At 44.6% G+C, this 26,548-nt stretch overlaps 1 protein-coding gene across 1 annotated transcript; it reads left to right on the top strand.

Annotated features, from left to right (window-relative positions):
* Positions 1-8,868: 8,868 nt before the first annotated feature.
* LOC307137066 (olfactory receptor 6N1-like) lies at positions 8,869-24,635 on the top strand (the record flags this gene model as incomplete). The annotated part of the gene is made up of 8 exons (XM_079834545.1): positions 8,869-8,998; positions 11,635-11,687; positions 13,883-14,147; positions 18,521-18,617; positions 18,864-18,987; positions 20,095-20,151; positions 20,685-20,803; positions 23,654-24,635. The coding sequence occupies 8 exons, from the start codon at positions 8,869-8,871 to the stop codon at positions 24,633-24,635; spliced, it is 1,827 nt and encodes a 608-aa protein (XP_079690671.1).
* Between the last annotated feature and the right edge of the window lie 1,913 nt (positions 24,636-26,548).

Here is a 26,548-nt window from a genome sequence, read left to right as displayed (position 1 = left end):
TCCTATGTTTGTTCAATTTGTATTACTGAAATAGTAACAAGAAAATCAAGCTTAATTGGTAGCTAAGATCTTACGTCTCATTGACTTCGATCTTTGTGAGCAAAACAATACGGATTCAATTCAATGAAATTATTGGGTTTTAATAAAAGAACTAAAGTATACAAAGCTACGATTCACACGGGGTAAATATGCATATATATATGTAGGAGAAAACAAACAATATGGTACCAACAAAGAAAAATCAAACTTAACGAATAATATAAAGGGGGAGAGAATGATGGAAAGAGAGAATTAACGAGGGAGAGAGAGAGAGCGAGAGAGAGAGAGCGAGAGAGAGAGAGAGAGAGAGAGCGAGAGAGAGAGAGAGAGAGAGAGAGAGAGAGAGAGACAGCTTCACAGCCCTTTCACAAGAGACCTCAAGAAATTAACAATCCCGTGAACAGGAATAATTTAGACAACCTTTTACACGCAGTTTGATTGTGAAATAAAATACTTGCATTACTATGGCTTCTCATGTGTAAGTGTCTGAGTTCGAATCGTCAGGGAAGTTCACTACAGATCTTCGGGTCCAGGGAGAATTTCTCTGAAGCTTAAGAAAGTCGTTCGAGGAAGCTGCCGGTCTTTCTCTCCATGGCGGGGATGCCTTCTCTCAGTCTGGCGAAGGCCAGGGTGGTCTTCCTCTCAATGGCGAAATACCAAGGGGTCCTTCTCTAGGTGGCGTATAGATGAGATGACAACCAAACAGTTGGAGGGATCCAATCACGTCTGGGAGACAGAAGGCGCGAGTTTTCCTTTGTTCCTGGACACCCCCCTCCTCTTGGCTAATCAATTGGGTGATCATTTTAAGCCTCTATTCTTAGAAAGCTGGTACTTTTGTAATAATGCATCTTGTTGTAATTTGTGAACGAGATTCGGTACAGTCGGGTTTCTGCGATTGAGAAGATACCACACACTGTCATTCTGCGATTTGAGATTACAGTGTTACAGGATTTCCACAGTTACTGGCGTACAAAGTTTGATTTACATATAGTAAACATCCTAGCTCTTTTAATACATCATATAAAGACATTAAATCAACAAAATATATATATATATTTAAATGTTATTGAGGCAGTTTTGGTCCACATGGTTCAAATAACGCGGGTGTGGGGGTGAGTCACACAAACAGTCCTATGTCTTGTCTAAGTATGTGTGCCCATTAGCACAAAGGGTGTTTGTGTGAGGGTGTAAAGGCACGTGAATGTCTTGGGGCTATAAAATTCAACGCTCCAATCTCTTGCGGAGACACGGTGGCGCCTGGATCTAATTAGTGTAGATAGTCACATCAACACAAAGGCCCTTTGTTTATGTTTGATCTGATTAGAAAAGTCACGAGAGGCTGTGAGGAGTTCCATCCTTGGTCCATCCGGCCAGATGTCTAGAGCTATAATGCATTATTGTTACAATACTCAAATGACCATATTAATGATGGTCTTTTCATACTCAGATGGCCGTATTAATGATGGTCTTTTCACTCTCAAATGGCCATATTAATGATGGTCTTTTCACTCTCAAATGGACATATTCATGCGCTAAGTATTGCCGTTTAAGGTGATGAGTATGGGCATTGCGTGAGTTTTAAATGTGTACTTTACATTTCCATAGGATAAGTATGTGACTGAAGAGGAGGAAAGCCTTGCTAAGGAGCAGAGTGAAGCCTATCCTCACGTACAAGATGGGGAGGGGCATGGAAGTGATCAGTCCAGAAGTGAAAAACCAGAAGACTTGTTGATAAAACTTCTGGCCATGATGCTTTTGTCATGGCAATCAACCTTCAAGATTTCTGACAATGCCATCACATCACTTCTTCTGTGCATCAAACAGTTCATGTGGATAATGGGAAATGTTCTCTGTGCAAATTCCCTCACTGCCTTTGCAAGCATTATTCCAAAGACTTTATTCTCCTTGAGGAAATTGACTGGTATCCTCCGTGACAATTTCTTACAGTATGTGGTTTGTCCAAAATGTATGGCAGTATACATGCTTACTGAAACCTACAAGCTCAGACGGGATGGCACAAAGGTTTGCAAGACTTGTGGTCACATTCCACGGTTGGGACTTTGTCATGCAATGACACCGCTGATATGCTTTATGTGAAGCACAATGTTTTGGTGTCAGCAGAAAGACTTCTCTTAGAAAACTGTACAGCGGTGCCTCTCTCTCCATTCCACCAGACAATCTTGGATGAGCCTGACAGACATGCAATATTAACAATGCATCATCAGATGTACCCTTGTGTCACTGACGTGGACCATTTTGCCATGACATGCAAACGGGTAACATATCTGAATGTAACTTACTCAATCGATGGATCTAGAGCAGAAAGGTCAGCATATGTATATGCTAAGTGGTGTGGAAACACTAACAGTTTTGAGGAACCCATCCTTAACCCTCTAGCAGAACTACGACCAGCCATTACAAAGCAGTTTCTAGTTGTTAATGTTGTGTCAAAAGGTACTGCATTTAAACATGTTATTGCGCAAGTTTCCTGGCTTCATCCCCATCCGGACAGACATTTTTATGGAAAGCCAATAGAAGTTTGGAGCTTTCAGGGAACAGACATGTCATACCCAGCATCATTTCTGCCTGTTGAGCGCATTGCTGGGAGATGTGTGGTTAATACATCCACTGTGTGTTTAAGCAAGACCAAAGAAAAGGTCACTGTAGTCATGCCTTTATGCACAGTGGTTGAGCTCTAGGAGACTGTAATGTTGTTTGCATGGAATGCACATTTTACCTTTGTGGCAAAGCCTGATTAAAACTAATTGTTTAAATAATAAATAACTCCTCCATGGACTGCCACCTTAACGGGGTGGAGGGGTTTGAGTACCCGAATGACCCTAGGAGCTATGTTGTCCAGGGCTATATGCCCCTGGTAGGGTCTCCCAAGGCAAACAGGTCCTAGGTGACGGGTCAGACTAAGAGCAGTTCAAAAACCCCTTATGATGACAAAAAGAAGGAGGACCGTGACGTCGCCCGGTATGGCGCAGCCGGGGCCCCACCCTGGAGCCAGGCCTGGGGTTGGGGCTCGTATGCGAGCGCCTGGTGGCCGGGCCTTCCCCCACGGGGTCCGGCCGGGCTCAGCCCGAAGGAGCGACGTGGGGACACCTTCCCGTGGGCCCACCACTCACGGGAGGGACCGTAAGGGGCCGGTGCAAAGCGAATCGGGCAGCAGTCAAAGGCGGGGGCCTAGACGACCCGATCCCTGGACACGGAAACTGGCTCTTGGGACATGGAATGTCACCTCGCTGGCGGGGAAAGAGCCTGAGCTTGTGCGTGAGGTTGAGAGGTTCCGACTAGAGATAGTCGGAATCACCTCCACGCATGGCTTGGGCTCTGGAACCACACTCCTCGAGAGGGGATGGACTCTTTACCACTCTGGAGTTGCCCATGGTGAGAGGCGGCGGGCTGGTGTGGGTTTGCTTATAGCCCCCCAGCTCTGCTGCCATGTGTTGGAGTTTACCCCGGTGAACGAGAGGGTCGTTTCCCTGCGGCTTCGGCTCGGGGATAGGTCTCTCACTGTTGTGTGTGCCTACGGGCCGAACGGCAGTGCAGAGTACCCGACTTTCTTGGAGTCTCTGGGAGGGGTGCTGGAGAGTGCTCCGACTGGGGACTCCGTCGTTCTACTGGGGGACTTCAACGCCCACGTGGGCAATGACAGTGAAACCTGGAGGGGCGTGATTGGGAGGAACGGCCCCCCTGATCTGAACCCGAGTGGTGTTCAGTTATTGGACTTCTGTGCTAGTTACAGTTTGTCCATAACGAACACCATGTTCAAGCATAAGGGTGTCCATCAGTGCACATGGCACCAGGACACCCTAGGTCGTAGGTCAATGATCGACTTTGTGGTCGTTTCATCTGATCTGCGGCCGTATGTCTTGGACACTCGGGTGAAGAGAGGGGCGGAGCTGTCAACTGATCACCACCTGGTGGTGAGTTGGATCCGATGGCGGGGGAGGAAGCTGGATAGACTCGGTAGACCCAAACGTACTGTGAGGGTCTGCTGGGAACGTTTGGCCGAGTCTCCTGTCAGAGAGATCTTCAACTCCTGCCTCCGGCAGAGCTTCGACCGGATCCCGAGGGAGGCTGGAGATATTGATTCCGAGTGGACCATGTTCTCCACCTCCATTGTCAAAGCGGCTGCTCGGAGCTGTGGACGCAAGGTCTCCGGTGCCTGTCGAGGCGGCAATCCCCGAACCCGGTGGTGGACACCGGAAGTAAGGGATGCCGTCAAGCTGAAGAAGGAGTCCTATCAGGCCTGGCTGGCTTGTGGGACTCCTGAGGCAGCTGACAGGTACCGACAGGCTAAACGGACTGCAGCCCGGGTGGTCGTGGAGGCAAAAACTCGGGCCTGGGAGGAGTTCGGTGAGGCCATGGAAAAAGACTATCGGCTGGCCTCGAAGAGATTCTGGCAAACCGTCCGGCGCCTCAGGAGGGGGAAGCAGTGCCCTACCAACGCTGTTTACAGTGGCAATGGGCGGCTGTTGACCTCGACTGGGGATGTTGTCGGACGGTGGAAGGAATACTTCGAGGATCTCCTCAATCCCGCCGTCACGTCTTCCATTGAGGAAGCAGAGGCTGGGGGCTCAGAGGAGGACTCGTCCATCACCCGGGCTGAAGTCACCGAGGTGGTCAAGAAACTCCTCGGTGGCAAGGCACCGGGGGTGGATGAGATCCGCCCTGAGTACCTCAAGTCTCTGGATGTTGTGGGGCTGTCTTGGCTGACACGCCTCTGCAGCATCGCGTGGCGGTCGGGGACAGTGCCTCTGGGATGGCAGACCGGGGTGGTGGTCCCTCTTTTTAAGAAGGGGGACCGGAGGGTGTGTTCCAACTATAGGGAGATCACACTTCTCAGCCTCCCCGGGAAAGTCTATGCCAGGGTACTGGAGAGGAGAATCCGGCCGATAGTGGAACCTCGGATTCAGGAGGAACAGTGTGGTTTTCGTCCTGGTCGCGGAACACTGGACCAGCTCTATACCCTCTACAGGGTGCTGGAGGGTTCATGGGAGTTTGCCCAACCAGTCCACATTTGTTTTGTGGATTTGGAGAAAGCATTCGACTGTGTCCCTCGCGGCGTCCTGTGGAGGGTGCTGGGGGAATATGGGGTCCGGGGTCCTTTGCTGAGGGCTGTCCGGTCCCTGTATGACCGAAGCAGGAGTTTGGTCCGCATTGCCGGCAGTAAGTCAGACTTGTTCCCGGTGCATGTTGGACTCCGGCAGGGCTGCCCTTTGTCGCCGGTTCTGTTCATAATTTTTATGGACAGAATTTCTAGGCGCAGCCAAGGGCCGGAGGGTGTCAGGTTTGGGGACCACACGGTTTCGTCTCTGCTCTTTGCGGATGACGTTGTCGTGTTGGCCCCTTCTAACCAGGACCTTCAGCATGCATTGGGACGGTTTGCAGCCGAGTGTGAAGCGGCTGGGATGGGGATCAGCACCTCCAAATCCGAGGCCATGGTCCTCAGTCGGAAAAGGGTGGCTTGCCCACTCCAGGTTGGTGGAGAGTTCCTGCCCCAAGTGGAGGAGTTTAAGTATCTAGGGGTCTTGTTCACGAGTGAGGGGAGGATGGAACGGGAGATTGACAGACGGATCGGTGCAGCTTCTGCAGTAATGCGGTCGATGTACCGGTCTGTCGTGGTGAAGAAAGAGCTAAGCCGTAAGGCGAAGCTCTCGATTTACCGGTCAATCTACGTTCCTACTATCACCTATGGTCATGAGCTTTGGGTCATGACCGAAAGGACAAGATCCCGGATACAGGCGGCCGAAATGAGCTTTCTCCGCAGGGTGGCTGGGCGCTCCCTTAGAGATAGGGTGAGAAGCTCAGTCACTCGGGAGGAACTCGGAGTAGAGCCGCTGCTCCTCCACATCGAGATGGGACAGCTGAGGTGGCTCGGGCATCTGTTCCGGATGCCTCCTGAACGCCTTCCCGGGAAGGTGTTTCGGGCATGTCCAACCGGGAGGAGGCCCCGGGGAAGACCGAGGACACGCTGGAGGGACTATGTCTCCCGGCTGGCCTTGGAACGCCTCGGTGTCCCCCCGGAAGAGCTAGAGGAAGTGTCTAGGGAGAGGGAAGTCTGGGCATCTCTGCTTAGACTGCTGCCCCCGCGACCCGGCCCCGGATAAGCGGAAGAAGATGGATGGATGGATGGATGTTTAAATAAATTGTTTTGTGTATTTTTTTTACATAACATTGGCCATTGCTAATGACAAACAATAAATAATCTAGCATACTTTCATTAAATATATAAATTCAAGCTAAAATTTAAGATTTTATAATTAGGCTATACTGAGCCTGATCTATTCATACCAGAGATTTTCTTAGAATGAAGTTAATACCTTTTAGAAAAATGTCATTGGGGTAAAACTCCTGCAACCCTGATTTGCATTTGTATAGCTCACAGCATTTTTCATTTACATGTTAAAGCCTCCCCTGGAATTAGGGGAAGGGGGGTCATGGGGGGACAACTGCCTAGCAAGGCCCACGTCAATTTCTGACAATTCATGGCAGTTTTCGGTGTTGCCTGCAAATTGCCGTGTGCAGTCGTAAACCTGAACTTCCACGACAATCTACAGTGCCGCTTACTGACGAAAATCCCAATTTTCATGCAGTGAACTCCAACAGTTTTGCTCAATTACTCCATGTTTTTAGTTTGTTGTACGATGTGCGTGATTTTTTTCATTCTATTTAACTGTTTAAATTGAATGTACTTAACATAGCCTATTTTGGTCTGTTGTCAATGCAACACCATACAAGGAAGATGTTGATTGGCTCTTTGAACTGACGTCAGAGATGGATGCAGCAGCACGCATTTTTATCAACATTTGCTGGTGAGTAGGACTTGTCACTTTACATTTTGGTCTCAAACAGCTAATACATTATTAATCCCTAATAAATGAGATGTATATGTCACAAGCACGCCAGGCTCCACCCTCTCCCAGTCACAGCGCACACCCTCACCAGAGTACTGCACTGTTAGACATTTAAAAGAGATTTTACAGTTTGTTGCCAGTAAGCTACTGTATTTGAGATTTACAGTACAATAACCGCATTTACTGTTTACAGTAACTACATGTTACTGTAATTATGTAATACAGTACCGTTACTGTAAACCTTGGTTAATAGTGCATTAATCCTAATTCTATTCAATCATTAATTCTTACTGATTTACATTAATTCTTACATTAATTTATCCTACAGGAGTAATCCAAACAGACACAATGAAATATAAAATTCTTTATTTAAAACATTGTAAGTGCTTTAACTTAAACATGTAAATGTGTGGAAAAAATTCACTTTAAAACATCGTCGAATCAAATCTTATTTTCAGAAAATCATGTATAAAATCAATCAGAGTGCATTCAATGTCACTTATTTTACATTTTATTTACATTTACATTTATGCATTTGGCAGACGCTTTTATCCAAAGCGACTTGCATTGCATTCAAGATACACATTTTACATTTTGTCAGTTCTTGCTTTCCATGGGAATTGAACCCATGACCTTGGCGTTGCTAGCGCCCCACACTTTTGTTTGAGCTACAATTTTAAAAACTCTGCAGAAAATAGTTGAAGAATACTGCTACTTTGGTGCAAAATATTAATATACATAAATAAAATATAAACATAAAAATCAAATGAATTCTAAAAGTATACACAAGTTTCATGTCTGTACCGATCTGTGCCATCTTGCACATTTGATGATTTCAAACAGGAACCAGGATTCTGCTCCATTAAGGCAAGAAGAAGTCCCTCTAGATAAGAATGATTTAAATTTAGTCATACAATTTGAGTATACACAAACTTTTTACACGGCTGGAATTTAATAAAAAATAATAATCCCATTACAATTCATAATGGTAAAAATAGTATTTTATACACAGTTAACACTTTGAGGTACACCTAGCTAAACGTATGCTGTCTAGTCTAATCCAGTCCTGCAATGCCTTCATGAAGATGTGAAATTAAATGTTCAGTTTTTTGTTTTAGTTGGTGATTCAATGCTATGAATATTTTGAAGAATGTAGTTTGTAGTGATGCTGAACCTGATTGCATATTACAGAGAGGTATTTCTGTTATTTAGCTTAACAAAATTGATATAGAGTAAAAAACTAAAGAAAACTGTCAGTACATAATAGTAGCAGCACAAACTACATGCTCCAAAAAAGTCATATTACTGAATCACCTCAACACGATTTCACAAACTATTTAATCAAAAACAACAATGTAACCTTTTATTGCAGGATGGATTACATGTATACTGCATTAGCCTTAGTAAGGTATCCTCAAACTTAATGCTGCATTCACACGGAGCGCCGGCGTTAACGCTTCTCATTTACTTTGAATGGGTGACGTCATGCATTGCTGAACTTAAATGTGGGTTCCGTCGCGTCGCTTCACTCGCGTTGCAAGCGGCAGAAGTTGAAAGGTGTGTTCGACATCGGCTGTGGCTGGATGCTCTCGAATTGCTCTTGCGGTGCTTTGATGCCATACGTCACTGTCATGTGGCGTCGGCACTGTCTCAAGTCAGACAAAAATTTTAACCGGCATGACGCCCTGTGTGAATGCAGCGTAAGTGTCTGTGTATATTCATATCCTATTAAAAAAGTGCCAAAATCAGCTCATTGGTTCACACAAGCACAACATTCAAAGAAGTCTTTCAGTCTGAATTTGGAGAAATAAGCATTCCAGCGGCTGTTAACGCAAGATGGAACTCAACACTGAGACAGGTACGAGCAGTAATTGAATGTGATCATCCAAGATTCTGTTGTGTTATGAAAAAATTTGGACATGAGCTGTTGTTCATATCAAGGGAGTAGAATCAGTTGAAGGAGATGGCGGACATCTTGAAGCCTTTTGCAGAGGCAACAGATTTGACACAGAGGGAGGAGATGGTCACCATCATCTCTGTTATTCCATGTGTTCTTTCTCTGAATCACCACCTGGAAAAAGCTGAAATCTCAGGTTTGTTTCTTAAGGAGCCTGGTCAGAAGTTTGCAAGCATCCCTGATCAAAGAAAAGAACAATCACTCTTACTGTCTCAAACATTCATTCCACTCAAATTGACTCTCTCATAAAATATTACGAGTTCACAGTTACAAATAATCAGATAGTAAATAGTATGCATAGAAGTATGCGTATTTGGCGTGCTGTCTGAGGAGAGGGCTCCAGGCTGGGTATTTGGTCCAAACCCAGAGTACTCCCCCGTATCTCTGTCTTTGAAAGTAACCAGGTGAGTGTGAGGAAGACAGGGTGGTGGAAGGATGCTGAACAACTGTCAATGAACATTGGTGAGTTGACTGGGTATTTATATAGTTCTTCACTTGTGCTGATTAGGTTGCATGTTGATCGCTGATTGCTGATAGCTGACAGCTGGTTAGAATGACATGATGATTGGATAGATCATTTGAACGTGTTCCTCCCGAACTTTGTTGAAACATAATTTCACGAGTTCATACTTACAAATAATCAGATAGTAAATAGTATGCGTAATAGTATACTTAGTAGTATGCGTATTCTGCGGCAGTGGAGACATTAGTTGGAAGAGCTGAGCTCCTGTGGGAGCAGGGGAAAACATCACTGCTGCGGTAGTGGACAAATTAGTCAGAATAGCTGAGCTCCTGTGGGAGCAGGGGAAAACATCACTGCTGCGGCAGTGGAGACATTAGTTGGCAGAGTTGAGCTACGGCGGGAGCAGTGGTGACATCATTACTGCGGCAGTGGAGAAATTAGTCAGAAGAGCTGAGCTCCAGTGGGAGCAGAGTAAACATCACTGCTGTGGTAGTGGAGAAATTAGTCTGTAGAAATTGGTCAGAAGCTCCTGCGGGAGCAGAAGAAAACATCACTGCTGCAGCAGTGGAGAAATTAGTCAGAAGAGCTGAGCTCCTGCGGGAGCCGAGGGAAACATCACTGCTGCGGCAGTGGAGAAATTAGTCAGAAGAGCTGAGCTCCTGCAGGAGCTGAGGAAAACATCACTGCTGCGGCAGTGGAGAAATTAGTCAGAATAGCTGAGCTCCTGCGGGAGCAGGGGAAAACATCACTGCTGCGGCAGTGGAGAAATTAGTCAGAATAGCTGAGCTCCTGCGGGAGCAGGGGAAAACATCACTGCTGCGGCAGTGGAGACATTAGTTGGCAGAGTTGAGCTCCTGCGGGAGCAGAGGTGACATCACTGCTGCGGCAGTGGATAAATTAGTCAGAAGAGCTGAGCTCCAGTGGGAGCAGAGTAAACATCACTGCTGTGGTAGTGGAGAAATTAGTCTGTAGAAATTGGTCAGAAGCTCCTGCGGGAGCAGAGGAAAACATCACTGCTGCAGCAGTGGATACATTTGTCAGAAAAGCTGAGCTCCTGTGGGAGCAGAGGAAAACATCACTGCTGCGACAGTGGAGAAATTAGTCAGAAGAGCGGAGCTCCTGCGGGAGCAGAGGAAAACATCACTACTGCGGCAGTGGAGAAATTATTCAGAAGAACTAAGCTCCTGCGGAAGCAGGGGAAAACATCACTGATGCAGCAGTGGAAGAATTGTCCAGAAGAACTGAGCTCCTGCGGGAGCCGACTTGATCGGATATAGTTCTTAAAAGCTTCTGAAGACCAGCGACAGAGTGTTTGGATTTGGTGCTGGGAAAGGCCTTTTTGGGTAGCTGTAGTTGCTGCACCTATGTGGAATGAATGGCTGGAAAAGTGGTCTGCTTGGATGCCTGATTGAATGAACATGGATTTAAGGTGTTTTTGGAACCAAAAACATGTGACAGGGTAGAATCATCAACAAAGAGTGGGTCAGATGGGAGTTTAGCCTGAGCATTTCTGAAGTTTAAATAAGCTGAAAGGGTCTGGTACGGCTGAATTGGTGCAGGGAGATTAAAGATGTAAATGAAATGGCCTTTTTTCGTTTTGTCTGTTTTACTTTGTTTAATGAAATAAGAGATGGTGTCGTCGTCTAACACTGATAAATCTGTAATTGTGGGATGGATTTTTGGGTTGAAGCTTGACGTGGTGGTGAGTTCTGAGCATCTGAGAAAACCAAAAAAGGCCAGTATGAACATCTCGGCGTTAAGAGTGCATGCTGTGTTGGTGGAGTGGTAGCCTCTGCGGAGAGTGGAGATGCATTTGCTGAGGATTTCTAGGGTAATGGGTTTCCTGGTGTTTTGGTGTGTGGTTTGGGATCTTTGGATGCCTTTGATGAAAAGTGATGTTTGTGAATTGGCTATTTCAGGAGATGGTGAGCCAAATATAAGTTTATGAAAAAATTGGATTCCGCTTAGATAGCCTTTAATGGAGCTGGCTTGGAGGTTCTTAGTGCTGTCTAGATAAGATATGAATGAGGTAATTGTGAGAAGAGAAAAATCAGGAAAAGGTAGGCTGTAAGTGAGGTGGAATGATTTGAAACATCTCCAAACGGCCAAATAGGATTGTAGGGTTCTAGGGGATACGGCTTGAAGAATGTAGTTGAGAGAGGTGTCAAGGAGGGTTTTCAATGGATGGTTTATGGGAATATCAGCTCTGAATAATGAGGTACTGGGGTTGGGAATGGGTCCGCCTCTGGAGTCAACAGCTTGAATCTCTGAGAGAATCTGAGTCCTGATGTTGTTGGCAATGGGAGTAGGTTCCAAAGCTGTTGCATTTGGTGGGATGGGCAATGGCGTTGCAGAGGACAGGGTAAAGGGAGTTTTTTTGGGGGAGATAGTATTAGGAGGAAGAGAAGCCGGGGCCGAAGCCGTTAGCGGAGGCAGCCTCACGCTCGGGTCGGCCCCTGAGGTCTGGGGAGGAGCGAGAGTGTTCGGAAAAGAGGGAAGCTGAGAAGGAAAGTAGTGCGTCTGAGCCTGCGCTGCTAGCGGAGTTAGCCTCGCGCTAGAGTCTGGTGGTGGGGCTGCAGTCAAAAAAGTTGACTTTCTAACGGAGTCATACTTGCGTTAAAGGAACTTCCTGCTGGCAGAGTGGAAAGAAGAGGAGAGTTAGGCCTGGCAGACGCAGAGTTTGGGACGCAGCCCAAACTTGCTGAAAGCCTGCTGCCGTGGCCTGAATCTCAAGGAAGCCCTGGTCTTGTGATTGAAGGAGACGCAATTCTGTGGGCGCAAAGACGGAGCTTTGCGACTCGTGCTCACTTTAGCATTCTTGGAGGGAGAAGTAGATGTGGGAAAAGGGGAGGAAGATTGAAGAGACACATACAGAGCATATAACGTTGCTTTAGTAATTTTTCTAGAGAAATGAACCTCTGCGCTGATGAGTGCTTGTCTTAGGCTTACGACTGTCCATTTTTCTATTCACATAGAAAACAGCTGTTTTACATAATAATAATTAATAATTTTACTGTATTTTTGATAAAATAAATGCAGCCTTGGTGAGCAGAAGAGACTTCTTTTAAAAACAAGAAATGTTGATTTCTTTCAAACATTAAACAGAGCTTGTATTTTGACGGAAAAAAAAGTGCATTCCATTCGACTGTGTAGAAAGAACCTTTTTATTTTGTAAATAAAAACTTCCAAAATGTAGACTACACAACTTAGGCTATAATTCCAAGGGGACGATATTGCACTTGCAGAAAAACACTTTTACTGAGAAACTGGAAGCTATGCTGTAGGCTACTCCGTCCAAAACATGCAGCACATCAGACAAGATTTTCGCACTTAACTAAACCACATTACATTCTCAAATCCATCCATTCATAAAAAGGTTACTGGGCAACTGACGAGTACATTTTAGCACCGATTTTTCTTGCACTTTGGACTTTGAACCCTGGCTAACAAGCGAATAGTGTCCGATGGTGCTGCGAGCTCATGCAGTGCTGTCAGAATCGATCCGTGCATATATTAGAAAACGTAACATTTTGCAGTTTATTTAGTAATTGTTTAAGGCCATTTCGCGATTTCAATCATTAAAATAACATGCAGCAAAAAGTCATTTCATGTGCTCTTGGGGGCCCCCTGGTGGCAAAGGGGGCCATAAGCAGCCGTTTAGTTCGCTTATGCCTTGGGCCCGCTCTGGAAGGATTGCTGATAACTGTCAACAAACAGAGCCACATGAAAAAATACTATAGTATATTATAGTAAAATTATTACAAAAAAGTGTTTTTGATCCGTACTATAGTAAATATACTACAGTAAATTAACAAAGTGTAGTAAATACTATAAAATACTACAATATACTACAATTTACTGTAGTATCTTTACTATAGTATGGTTCAAAAACACTAGAGTATTTACTAGAGTAATTTTACTGTAATTGTACTATAATATACTATAATATACTATAGTATTTTTTCATGTGGGAGAGGTAGACTGCTGTGTATATATACCTCTATTGTTGATTAGCTGAGTGCTCTCCACCTGTGTCAATTATCTGAACGTGCTTCCCCCGAACCTTGTTAATAAAACATCATTTATTTCATAGCATCAAGTATTCACAATTCCCCATCTGACTCACAATTGTGGCAAATGTAAATGTAACCACCATCAGTGCAGGCTTCATGAGCTCATGCCTTGCACTGTCAACATTGAAGCCACACCTCTCCCGGTCTGGAGTAGCTCTCTAAATAGACAATGCAAAAACTGTCCTTCTGTCACTGTCCTTCTCTGTATGCTTTTTCTTCTCGGTTTTGGTTTGTTGGCTTGTTTCCAGTGTGTTTTTTGTCAGTTTTCTCTTAACTTTTGTTGGGTTTCTCTTAACTTTTGCTTTCTCCCTCTCCAAGACCTCCTTTTCAGGGATGTCTGTCAAGATGGCAGATTTGCATTTTTTCCTACCGTTTGCTTACCGACCCCTTGTTCCTACCATTTGCCTACCGACCCCTTGTTCCTACCGTTGAGGTCTAACAGTCTCAGGTGAGAACTCCGCTTGCACTGGAGGAACTGTAATAGAAGCAGAAGTCCCAGCATGCACTAGAGGAACTGCAGAAGAAGCAGAAGTCCCAGCGTGCACTGGAGGAACTGCAGAAGAAGCAGAAGGCCCAGATTGCACTGGAGGAACAGCAGAAGAAGCAGAAGTCCCAGCGTGCACTGGACGAACTGCACAAGAAGCAGAACTCCCAGCGTGCACTGGAGGAACTTCCAAAGGAGCATATGTCCCAGCTTGCTCTGGAAGAACTGGTGGTGGCGGCCGGTCTGTCACCAAAGATGGTGGAAAGTCACTGTCTTTGAATTTATCACGGTTATAAGGCCAAATTCCTGTGCTGCTAAAGCCATTCTACACATTGCCTGTGTTCCAGCCAATGGGAGCACCAACCTAACAATTCCAAGAATGTCGTAGATGGACATCGTCAGGCCTGGGTGACTTCTCATCCAGGTATCGCAAAATGTGTTGACATGATGTTTTAGGGGGCCATAAACGGTACTTTCTAGTGGCTGTAGTTTGTGGGAGTAATGGGGTGGAAACGATAGCATGACAATGCATTTTCTCTGCAGAAATATATTCCTCTTATAGAAAGATGCGAGGAATGATTATCAAGGATCAAGAGGACTTTGGCATCCAATGAGGCCCTTGTGTGGTGGTGGAAATGTTTAAGGAACTGAAGGAAATGATCCTCCATCAAATACCCTGATATATTGGCGGCTCCAATGCATCCAGGCGGGCCATTGCGGATTAAATGGTCCTTGAAGTTAACCCGTGGGAATATGAACATGGGTGGAATCATGTTCCCTAAGGCATTGCCTGCACATGCAACTATTAACAGTGTTCCTCTCTCTCCGGAAGTTACTGCCCCCACCTGTTTGACGCGCGCCCTGCAACAACATTTTCTGGTTCTTGGAAAGTTGTTACCCCGGTCTCATCCATATTCCAGATGTCCTTCCCTTCAAATAGTTTTTATCAAGCACATTGGCAAGATTGTCGTAAAACAAGGATACATTGTGACAATTGAAGCTTGTGTTCCGTGTGAGACTGGTAGCTTGAGGGCACCGTATAGACAGACTGGGCTGTCTTTTCATGAACCCCATAAACCAATCCCGGCCACCCAGGGAGCACTCATTCCAGGTTTCAGGGTAGGGGCACTTGTAGTAGACAGCCAGTTGGAAGGCCAATCGACAAACCTGCGAAATGGATGGTAAATGAAAATGAAGGTAGAATGGTAATTGATCTTATCTTATTATTTCACAGTCTCAATATTCTTATATAATTCTCCCTACCAGCCCTCCCTTTAAGCCTACACTCTGCTTTAATACCTTCCTCATGCCTACCTGTTTAGTGCTGAGACCATAGAAAAGATCAGCTATTTTTTAGGTATTCTGCCAGGCTATCTTCCTGTTGGACTGAGAAGACACTCCTCGGGGTCCAGTAACCTGTCCTCATCTCCTCTCCTGGACTTAGCCTCTCTCTCTTTTTAATAAAGCGGTAGAGGGTTGTGTGGCAAATTGATTACTGTTTTGCCACAGACCTCACTGTCCTACCGTCTTTGCTCACTACAGCAGCAGCTAAGGACAGAATAGGTAGAGGGACACCCCTATCTGTTGTCCTTTTTCTGTCTCGTGGCATACTGAAAAAACAGAACAGAAAATGTAGGATACACTGCAGCCTAGTTTGACTTTTAAAAAAGCAATTTGCTGAAATACAAAGAGGAGAAACCTGGCTATTGAAATATGTTCTTTATCAAACCACTGAATTGCCTTTTATATCAATTTGATCTAATTGTCATTATTATTGTCATGAGGGACAGTTGCAACACCATGTGGGGACAGTTGCAACAATGCGTTGCAACTGTCCCACCCCCTGGCAGCCATCTTCAAACTAGTGATGCTAGCCTAACACATTAGATTGAACACATTGTACCCAAGTCTGTTAAGAGCTAAGAAACTGCACATTCAAACTATAAAACTATAAAGATTAATTCTTAAACAGTTTAGACAGTATGACAAAAAATCTAGTTGTAAAAAAAGTTACTTTTTTACCTTGAATTTCAGTTCTCCCATAAGGAAGTTTAATGCTGCCTTCATGTGCTATCAGAAATTTGATAATTCCGACTTCTGAAGTCGTTATTACGAGCTCACTGCATTCAAGTTTCAGAATGTAGGGGCGTTCATGTGCAATTTTTACCGGAAACTCGTATTTACGATAATTCAGATAGCACGTGAAGGCAGCATAACATGTGGCTGTTAACTTCCAGAAAGAAGGAGGGGCATACTGAGCATGTGCAGTAGGAGTGTCATGACTCCAGCTCATTCCTGATTGGAGAAATCAGCAATGTTGCAACTGCCACATGTTGCAACTGTCCCCACTCTCCCCCTACTCCTATTTTTTTTTCTTCACAAACCACGCATAAACGTAATTTTCTCAAAACTACAAACTTTTACATACATGCTGCTCACATGTTATTGTAGCAGAGTTTGTGCTGAATACAGTGTACTCAGACTTTAGCCATGAAAATGTTACAAGTAACAGAAATAAGCACAAATGTCAGGGCATGTCAAAACACCTCTAGGGCCCAGAAAACACCTCAGGGTACAGAGGGTAAGACAATAATTCTATGGCCCTCTTGATCGTCACTGTCCACAACTGATTCAGAGTTTCAGGTCAAAGAGAGGTCTCGCCAGGAAGATTTTGAGCAATATTCTGCAACAAGGCAAGTTAAGTTGATACCATTGTTTGATTAATTTTGTAAGGCAGTCTGTTATGATTGCTTTAAGATTGTTCAGTAACGCAGACAAAATTATGATTAATGGAAATTGCCTTCCTTTCATGTTGACAAATGATACAATATTTTCTTTGCAACCACCACACCTCAGACCTCTGATCTCGTTGACATGCGAGGGCTTCCAGCACTTCTTGGTGATGACCCAACTGAGTTCTTCAAAGCATTCTTTGTAAGTATTTTTAATGCAGTTTTACTGTCGAAGTTTTATTGTTTTTCTTAATGTGCATTTATGTTAGTAAGATCATAATAAAAAACCCCACCAAAAACAATGTCATAGTTTAGTTAAATGATGAATGAAATAAGGAGTGATGAGGAGGTTTTAATTTTAAATAATTCAGGAGAAATTTTAATTCCTGTCATGACACTTATAAAACTCTAAAATACAATCCTGGTTAATCTCATAACTTTATGTGTGTAAAAGCACAGCCGCGGGTCTGCTCGACACTCTGGGAGACCACGGAGATCAGCAAGAGCTGCCCGCCAGTGAAACACGGACGGACCTTTTGCTTCTCTGCGTGTCGTGTGCTGTCAAGCATGGCAACCCAGCGCTCGCTCTAGGTGCGCAGTCCCCTTGCCTATTTCCCGTTGTAGCGCCTTCCCTGGTGGCCAACAGGAGAGGTTTACTTTGGTGAAATAGCTGGGGTGACCTGAGGAGGGAAGGGCTTCTCCTTTGGGGAACCAACCCCCTTGGGCCCCTCCCCCTCTAGCGCACTGCAAGCTGTGCAGCTTTTGGATGGAACTGCTGGTCCTTCTTATGGAGGAACCTAGCATTTCATTCGGGGCTCCTGCTGAGGATCAGATGTCAATCTCCCTGGCTCACTCGGACCATCAGGCTCGACTATGCGATTCAGTTCACCCGGTGTCCCCCCAGGTTCATGAGTGTCTGCTTCACTTCAGTGAACGCCACAGATGCCCATGTCCTGTGTGCTGAGATTGCAGTCCTACTGGCGAAGGACGCGATAGAGCCGGCCTCTTCAGCCGATGGAGTTTGATTCTGATTCGGTCGAACAGATGGGGCGCCTCACAGAAGAGCGTGTCCAGTCAATGCTGAACTGCCGGAACACGTTTCAAGGCAGGACAGCGGTCCCACTGAAATAATTTCAGAGGCTCCTTGGGCAAATGGCGGCGGCAGTAACACCGCTCAGACTGCTTCATATGAGACCGCTTCAGCATTGGCAACACGGCCGAGTCCCAAGATGGGCGTGGAAACGCGGCACTCACCGGGTGAGTATCACACCGGCCTGCCGCCTAACCTTCAGCCCATGGTCAGACCCCTTGTTCCTTTGGGCCGGAGTGCCCTTGGAACAGGTGTCCAAGCATGCTGTGGTTTTCACGGATGCCTCTGCCATGGGTTGGGGGGCCATGTACAATGGGCATGCAGTGTCAGCGGTTTGGACAGGCCCGCACCTGCATTGGCACATCAACTGCCTTGAGTTGCTAGCAGTACATCTTGCACTGAGCCTCCTCAAAAGGCTGTTATGGGGCAAAGATGTATTGGTCCACACGGACAACACTGCGACCATTGCGGACATCAACCGATAAGGTGGTCTGCGCTCCTGTCGCCTGTCACAACTCGCACGCCATCTGCTCCTCTGGAGTCAGAAGTGTCTGAGGTCGCTTCGGGCCATTCATGTCCCCGGTGTGCTCAACCGCGTGGCCAACGCAAGCTGCAATCACAAGCTGCACTTAATCACAAGAGTGGCGACTCCACCCCCAGGTGGTCCAGCGGATCTGGAGACAGTTCTGGGAGGCACAGGTTGATATGTTTTATTCGCTGACCGAGGGCACCGATGCACTTGTGCACAGCTGGCCCGGGGCCTGCGCAAATATGCTTTTCCCCCAGTGAGGCTAATTGCACAAACCCTGTGCAAAGTCAGGAAGGACGAGGAGAAGGTCCTGTTGGTGGTGCCGTACTGGCCCAACCGGACTTGGTTCCCAGAGATAATGCTCCTTGTGACAGCCCCTCCCTGGTAGATTCCTCTGAAGAGGGGCACCCTGTGGCACCCGCGTCCAAACCTGTGGAAACTTCAGGTCTGGTCCCTGCGGGACGTGGAGGTTCTAGGGGACTTACCCCAAGAGGTAGTTAGCACCATCACTTAGGCACAAGCACTGTCTACGAGACTTATGCCTTGAAGTGGAACCTGTTTGTCGAGTGGTATTCTTGCCGAGAAGACCCCCGAAGATTTTTGATCACGTCTGTGCTTTCCTTCCTGCAGCAGGGGTTGGAGGCTGTCGCCCTCCACCCTCAAAGTCTATGTTGCTGCAATATCTGCTTATCAAGACCACGTAGATGTTAAGATGGTTGGGAAGCCCGACCTGGTCGTCAGGATCCTCATGGGGGTGAGACGGTTAAATCCTCCTCGACCTCCTTCTATACCCTCTTGGGATCCTGCTCTTGAGCACTTCAGAATGCCCCATTTGAGCCTCTGCAGTCGGCAGGGCTAAAGATTCTGTCTATGAAGAATTTGCTGCTGGCTGCACTGGCCTCCATCAAGATAGTAGGGGTCCTGCAGGCATTTTCAGGTGACGAATTGAGATCAACCACGTGGTACTGAGACCCCGGGCTAGCTATGCGCCCAAGGTTCCTACCATTCCCTTCAGGGACCAGGTGGTGAACCTGTAAGCGCTGCCCTCTGAGGAGACAGACCCAGCCCTAGCTTTGCTCTGTCCCGTCCCCGCTCTGCGGCTGTACGTGGATAGAACGCAAAGCTTCAGGACCTCAGATCAGCTCTTTGTCTATCACTGAGGCCAGCAGAAGGGAAAGGCTGGCTCCAAGCAGAGGATGGCCCTCTGGATGTCATCCCCTTGTGTTACCAAGCACAAGGTGTGCCCTGTCCACTCAGGGTGCGAGCACACTTCTACTAGAAGTGTTGCATCCTCCTGGGCACTAGCACGTGGCGCCTCACTGTCAGACATCTGTAGAGCTGCAGGCTGGGCGACACCCAACACGTTTGCTAGATTCTATAGCCTACGTGTAGTGCCGGTTTACTCTTTTGTTCTCACCGCAAACGGCCCTGGCTCTCGTTGGCTTGCTATGCTATGACACTTATATTCTCCAGAAGCAAACTCTGTTGAGTCCTCCATCACCCTCTGTGTCCGATGTGATGGAGTGTCTGGCATCAGGCCCTTTGCCGCTCAATCCTTGAGAACCGGTACTGGGCTGAGGTTTTATGAGTGACCCTGCTTGGATCCCATATATTTTTCCACGGTCGCTCCTAAACAGAAGCCTGTTTCTTTGCCTTTGCCTTTCAGTGGGGCTGGAGCCCCTTCTCGGTTGCAGGCTATGGCTCAGCATTGTACTACACATAACTCCTTCAGTGTGCAATTTGGGTTCCGCAGCATTCCCTCCTACTAGGGCACGCTTTCCCAGGGTTATCCAATAAGTCACTGAGCGGGTCATGCGGAACAGCAGTGATGGACTTCTCTGTGTGAGCCCTGTCTCATCAGGTAAGAGAGCTCAGGAGGCTCAGGGCATTGGAAGGGGGCAGAGGCCAGGCCGCTTTGGTAGGGATTCCTATTCGTCAATTTTTTTATTCCTATTTAATGCAAGCACCTGTGCCTCATTTATACCCACACTGAGTGGCATGAACAGCTCGTTTAGTTACACTCAAAGTAGATTGGCTCTCGTTAGCGAGATTCCCATTCGTTGTCTCCGATGTGGCTTCTCCATTCCCTCCTTCAGGGAACAAGGATTACATATGTAACCAATATGTTACATGATTTTTTCTTCTGGGTACAGTAGAGGTGTTTAATCATTAAAAATATATATTTAAAATGATTAACCTTCTTAACATACAGTGTTCAGAAAGCTTCTATCTGGGGCCCATTAAATAGGGTTGTAATGGGATGTGTCCATTTCCAACCTTCAATGGGCCCAGATAGTAGCTTTATGGACACAAAAGTTTTAGGCTTTTCATACTCAACTATTTTAATAAACCCTATTTTTCAACACTCAGCAGGCCCCTCTGAGTCAGTAGCACCAAGTTCCATCCCAAAATTCCACTGTTCATGACCACCTATTTCTTATAATGGTATAGGTTACATGTGGGGTCTCCATATATCAGCTCTGGAATGTTCTAGAAAGCCAAGGCTTGTCTAAGTCACAGTCCCCTCTATCAGAATTTAGACTGGGGGATCAATCAGCAGTAGTCAACAGGTCAATTGGTCACTCTAGTAGGTAAGCAGACAAATATTAGGTCCGGGGTGATGGGGTTATGGGGGTAAGCAGTGCGGGGGGGGGGGGGGGGGGGGGGCTCAGCAGTGGTCAATAGGTCATTTTTGTTCACTTTAGTGATTAATTGGACAAATAGTAGGTTTGTGGTATGGGGGTGGGGCAGTGAGACCTGGATGGGAAATGGACAAACGGAAGGTAAGCGGGATGGGGGGCCTGCAAGACGAGCATCCACTTCCAACTTATATGAATGTGGGAGACCCCCCCATATGATTGGCTCGGAGTGGGACGGGGTTTCACCCCCACTGTGGCAAGTGTCGGGACTGCATCTGCATCTGCATCTGATGGAACCCTGATGGGCCACCTAAGGGATAGCTAAATGGATTCTGTTCATCAGGGGCATGTGCTGATGCGGTGATCGATATAAAATCATCCGCCAGAGCCCAGAATGAAATGCTGGGTCCCTGATGTGAGGGACCAGCAATCTCAAGCGGGAACTCCACAGCTTGAGTTGTGGAGGGGGGTGCGGCCCAAAGAAGATTCGTCGGGATATTCCACACTGTGACCCTCAGATCACCCTGGCCATCAGCCAAAGTCGGTCCTCATGAAGAGGAACTAAATTGGGGTATGGCAGAGGGTACTCTAGCTCTTCTGTGGTTATTGAGTCTTGATTGTTACATCGCAATGGTCAATGGGTTCCCACAATGGGAACATGACTCATCCACGATCGCAGCCTCAGCATGATTAAAATCCAAACATGGGAGACATCGCTAGTGGCTGTCAGACGGATTACCCTAATAATGCGACCGCACCCAAAAAAAACGGGCGAGATGATATCTTTAAAAAGACGGGCCCATGAAGCTCTTTTAGGAATGACAGGAAACCTCAACAGTGGTGCCGAAGGGAATAGGGAAGAGACAAAACACTGTGGCAGATCACTGCACAGACCAGCAGCAGGACTGTGAAACCCTGCTGAACGCGCCGTCACACCAACACCGCTTAAGAGACTCATTCTGAAACACAAGTGATTGCTTTGTGAGCGCAGTATACTCGGCCCCGAAGCAGAAACCCATGTATATACCCCGATATACCCACACGGTGGGCCAGAGTTTACGATGCAAATTCCACAGACCAACTGTATTGTCATACCATTGGCTAGTTTTGTTAACACTTGAAGGTGATTGGGCTCTCAGATGAGACTCCCATTTGTCAGTCCCTGATGTAACGTAGTAGTGACTGACTGAAAGGGAACTTACTTTAGCTGGAAATAACTTTTTTCTAGAGCTGATCTACAGCCAAAACAATCTCTCTTTCAATAATTTTCTACTATCACTGTAAAGCTGCTTTGAAACAATCAATATTGTAAAAAGCACTATGTAAATGAAGGTGACTTGACTTGCCATTTTTATTTGAGCTGACCTGCATGGCTTAAGCACTGGGAAACTGGCATACTTGCTATGTACAAATGGCATGTAAATCAAGTCAAATATGTATATATATATAAAACCATGAAACAACTTTATAATAATAACCCCATATGAAAAAAGGTTACACTTTATTTTAAGGTGACATAGTTACATTGTATTCACTCAAATAAGTACAGAGTACTAATATTAATTAACTACATGTTAATTACTACTACTACTTACAATAGAGTTATGGTTAGGGTTTGGTTTAGGGTTAGTTACTTGTAATTATGCATAATTAACTGTATAATTACTAACAATTGCACATTGTAGTTTTTCTTTAAAAGAAATAAAATAAGACAAGGGCTTTACAGATAACAGGGAATATCTTAACCACCACCAGTGGGACTAGGGCATTAAGACAAAGTATATATAAGTTTATATAATTTTCCTTTATATTATTTACATAAATCTTTAAAACATGTTCAGCTTATAATGATGATGATGAAGATAATAATAATAATATAATCTGAATATAGTCATGAATCCAACAAAAATAAACCGTCATACTCAACTACTACCAATGATGCACCATGAAAGTTGTTACCAAGGATATAAAACCCACAACATCATTTGGAATGGAAAGTGTAAATAATAGACACACACACACACACACACACACACACACACACACACACACACACACACACACACACACACACACACACACACACACACACACACACACACACACACACACACACACACACACACACACACACACACACACACACACACACACACACACACAAGCACAATGTGTTTTCCTCCTTGAAAATGAGCACATTTAAAGCCCCTTCTGTGTTTAATGTTTGTCACATCGGAAGATGCCAGAGTGACAACGCTGATCCATACTGACTCTCAACTGTTAGAGACTCAACTAAACTACAGAATTTTATTGTTAATTGTTAACATTAATTGTTATGAATTGTTATGAATAATGTATAGTATTCACTACATATTACTTCATTCTTTATTGTAAGGTTAGTTAAATTTCTCTTCATATCCAGAAATTGCAGATATTTTTAATATCTAAATTCTTTTTTTATGCAGTAAAAAATCGGATCTTAGATGGCACGTTTAAATGACGTCTAAAGCATTATATTATTTATTAATAGCAATATATAATACAATAATATTTAATATATACTCTGATTTATAATTAGAACTAGTAAACAGTGTACTGTAAAAGGGATCTTTTTAATTTTTAAAGTCGGTTCATATATTTAAAGACTAGGTGTAGCATCAAACGGTGTGTACTTTAGATAATGAGGAATCCCCAACACACAGCATAAGTTGCACATTGAGGATTTTTTTTTTTTTTTTTTTTTTTTTTACTGTTATTTTTTAAATATTTTTCTTTGACCAGGTCAGGATCTGCATGCTTGCATATCAGCACAATGAACACCAGTGGGCCTGTGGAATATTTCATCCTCGATGGACTGAAGGAAAGATATGTGATTCCCATTTTCTTCACTGTCTATATTTTTGTCCTGAGTGGAAACAGCATGATCATTTACCTTGTTAGAACCGACCCCAAGCTCAACACTCCTATGTATTTTTTTCTTCATAATTTGTCCTTTTCTGATATTGTGTACACGTCAGTGACCATTCCCAAAATGATGTCAGTGTTCCTGACTGAGGTCAAGACCATTTCCAAACCAGGATGCATTATACAGATGTACTTTGTTCTCTCAATTGGAGTGACAGGGCGTGCTTTGCTGACTGTGATGGCGTTTGACCGGTACGTAGCGATCTGTAACCCCCTGATGTACACTACTATCATGACCAGGCGGCTCCGAATTCTATTGATTTTTGCTTCTTGGGGTTTTGGGGTCATTGTAGTGCTACCCCCAGCTATTTGGGCATCTCTGCTGCCTTACTGCGGGCCCAATATTATTAGGCACATGTTCTGCGATCACTCCACACTAGTGATCCTTGCCTGTGTAGACACCACCAGGAATGCTATTTTCGCCCTAACAAATGCCCTCATTGCACTTATCGGTACATTTATTTTCATCTTTATATCGTATGTCTATATTGGCAAAGCTATGAGCAAAATGAACAAGGCACAGCAGCTCAAAGTTGCGGCCACTTGTGTAGCCCACCTGATAGCGGTGTTTATCTCGTATGTTTCAGCCACCTTTGTGTATATCTCATATCGAGTAGCTAAATTTGACCCAGATGTTCGTATAGTCATCGCTGTGCTGTACGCGGTGCTCACACCCCTGTTGAACCCCATCATTTACAGCTTGAGGAATAAAGAACTGCAAGATGCAATGCAGAGAGCATTTTGTAGATGCACTATTGCTTCTAAAACCTCTAGGAAAACAGTTCCTTCTGTTGCTTAGAATTTGCATAAATCTGTTTATTGTGAAAACAATTCCATTTAATCCATTAAAAGGTATGAATATGTGTGGAACAAGCAAAATTCAACTAGTTACAATGTATGAGGCTGAAGCAAATTGGATTTATTGATGATAAATATAAACACCTGGTTATTGTGTATTTAAAACATTCAGTTGATTATTACTATTACATGAATCTCATTCTTGTTTCATTTATGTAATTAATATAGACTGAATCATACTTTTGAATTATTCTAATTAGGCAGATGTTATATAATGCAGTCCTTTTCCACTTCTGAAAACAAAACTGAACATTTATTTTTTACTCCATTGTATTTTCAGCAGTGCAAGAAATCAACAGACCACTATTTGTAATGACATGATAATTTTGTCTGATTGCTTGTTTTGTATGTAGAATATATTTTTATCCATTACTCCAATCATAAAAATTGTCAAAGTGATTTCAGATTTAATTTCCAAATGTTTTTGGATTGTTAAAACTGTATGCTTCATTTTAGATTTTGCTGCAATAATTATATAAATGCAAATTTATAATGCAGTAGTTACATAAAAAGCAACTAAAAACGAACTAATGTTTAACTAATGTTAAAAAATCGCATATCCATTATTATTTTAAATGATGTTTGAATATGACAGAGGTGGTTTTAACTGAGGACAGTGACATGAAGATTGGCAGAAGATTATTATGAGGATACAACATGGATTTGCATCACTCTCTTCTTTCCTTACAAGCAGTCAAACATATACTGTATAATCAATATTAAACCTAGCCTGGGAAAACCCAGACAACTTCCGGCAAATTTAGATTTGCTCTGCAAGTAGTCTGGCAAAGAGCACATTCAAACCCATTTCTAAACCCCAGAAATCGGGGCACCAATCAGAAACGTTGGGGCGGGCTTTACACGATGACGACAGCGCAGCGACGTTGAAGCAGATTTGCAGCTGCTGTGGAGCATCACTCGTTCGAATCAGCTATCGCGTCTGTTTTAAGCGATTTAAACTTCTCCTTTTCGTTAAAACCCGAGCAAAGAACAACACTCGAAGCCTTTATATCTAAAAAAGATGTTATCGCTGTTTTACCGACTGGATTCTGCAAAAGTCGTGTGGAAAAACGAATGGGTCTTAGCAAGAGTCCTCTGGTAGTGTTAATGTTTTACAAAATATAGTTTTAAGTCCTTTTCAGGAGTGAATGAAGTTGTTTAAAGCTCAAATCTGTGGTTTATTTATAAAGAGAGCGCCTTTTTTAAAATTTGATCTGCCGTTTTCGGAGTTGTGAGCTCCAGTGGTTCAGCGGCGCTCAAACGATTATTGAGCCCGTCGAGAGGCGCCTTTCCTCGGCCAGTCCTTCTGCCGTCTGCCGCTGGCTCTGATGTCTCTGTAGTGGTTAAACCGTCTCGTCTTGTGTAGATCTAACGGCTGATCTTTGCTCTCATTAATCTATAATTTGTTCCTAGACAGATCGTTTTATCTGAGGGCAAAGTGAAGTTTCATAACTTTATATTTTTAAGATATTAAACTTAACCGTTAGTCTCCTGGCACTGACTTTGACTGAATTGCTTTATTTATTGTATAGCTTCTTATACCTTTTACTTATACTTGTATAATTGCTATTGATGATCACACATAAACTGACATTTAACAAAAAGAGACTGGGTTGTGTTTTGTGTCATATTTAATTTATTACAGTGATAATCATAGCCTATATTATGTGTATGTGTTTTTTTTAATGTAAACGAAACGAGGCTGGGTTTTTTATATTTCGTTTTGTTATAAACATGCATTGAAGATAATATGCATTGCTTGCACTACATATACAAATATATACTGAGTGATGCTGTCAAGAGCATAGTAGGCGGACTAGTCTCCTCCCGTCCTCGGGAGTTCGTTCTCCGGAG

The sequence above is a fragment of the Gobio gobio genome, assembly GCF_949357685.1.
Source record: "Gobio gobio genome assembly, chromosome: 14".
Lineage (NCBI taxonomy): Eukaryota > Metazoa > Chordata > Actinopteri > Cypriniformes > Gobionidae > Gobio > Gobio gobio.
This window is presented reverse-complemented; position numbering and strand designations above follow the sequence as displayed.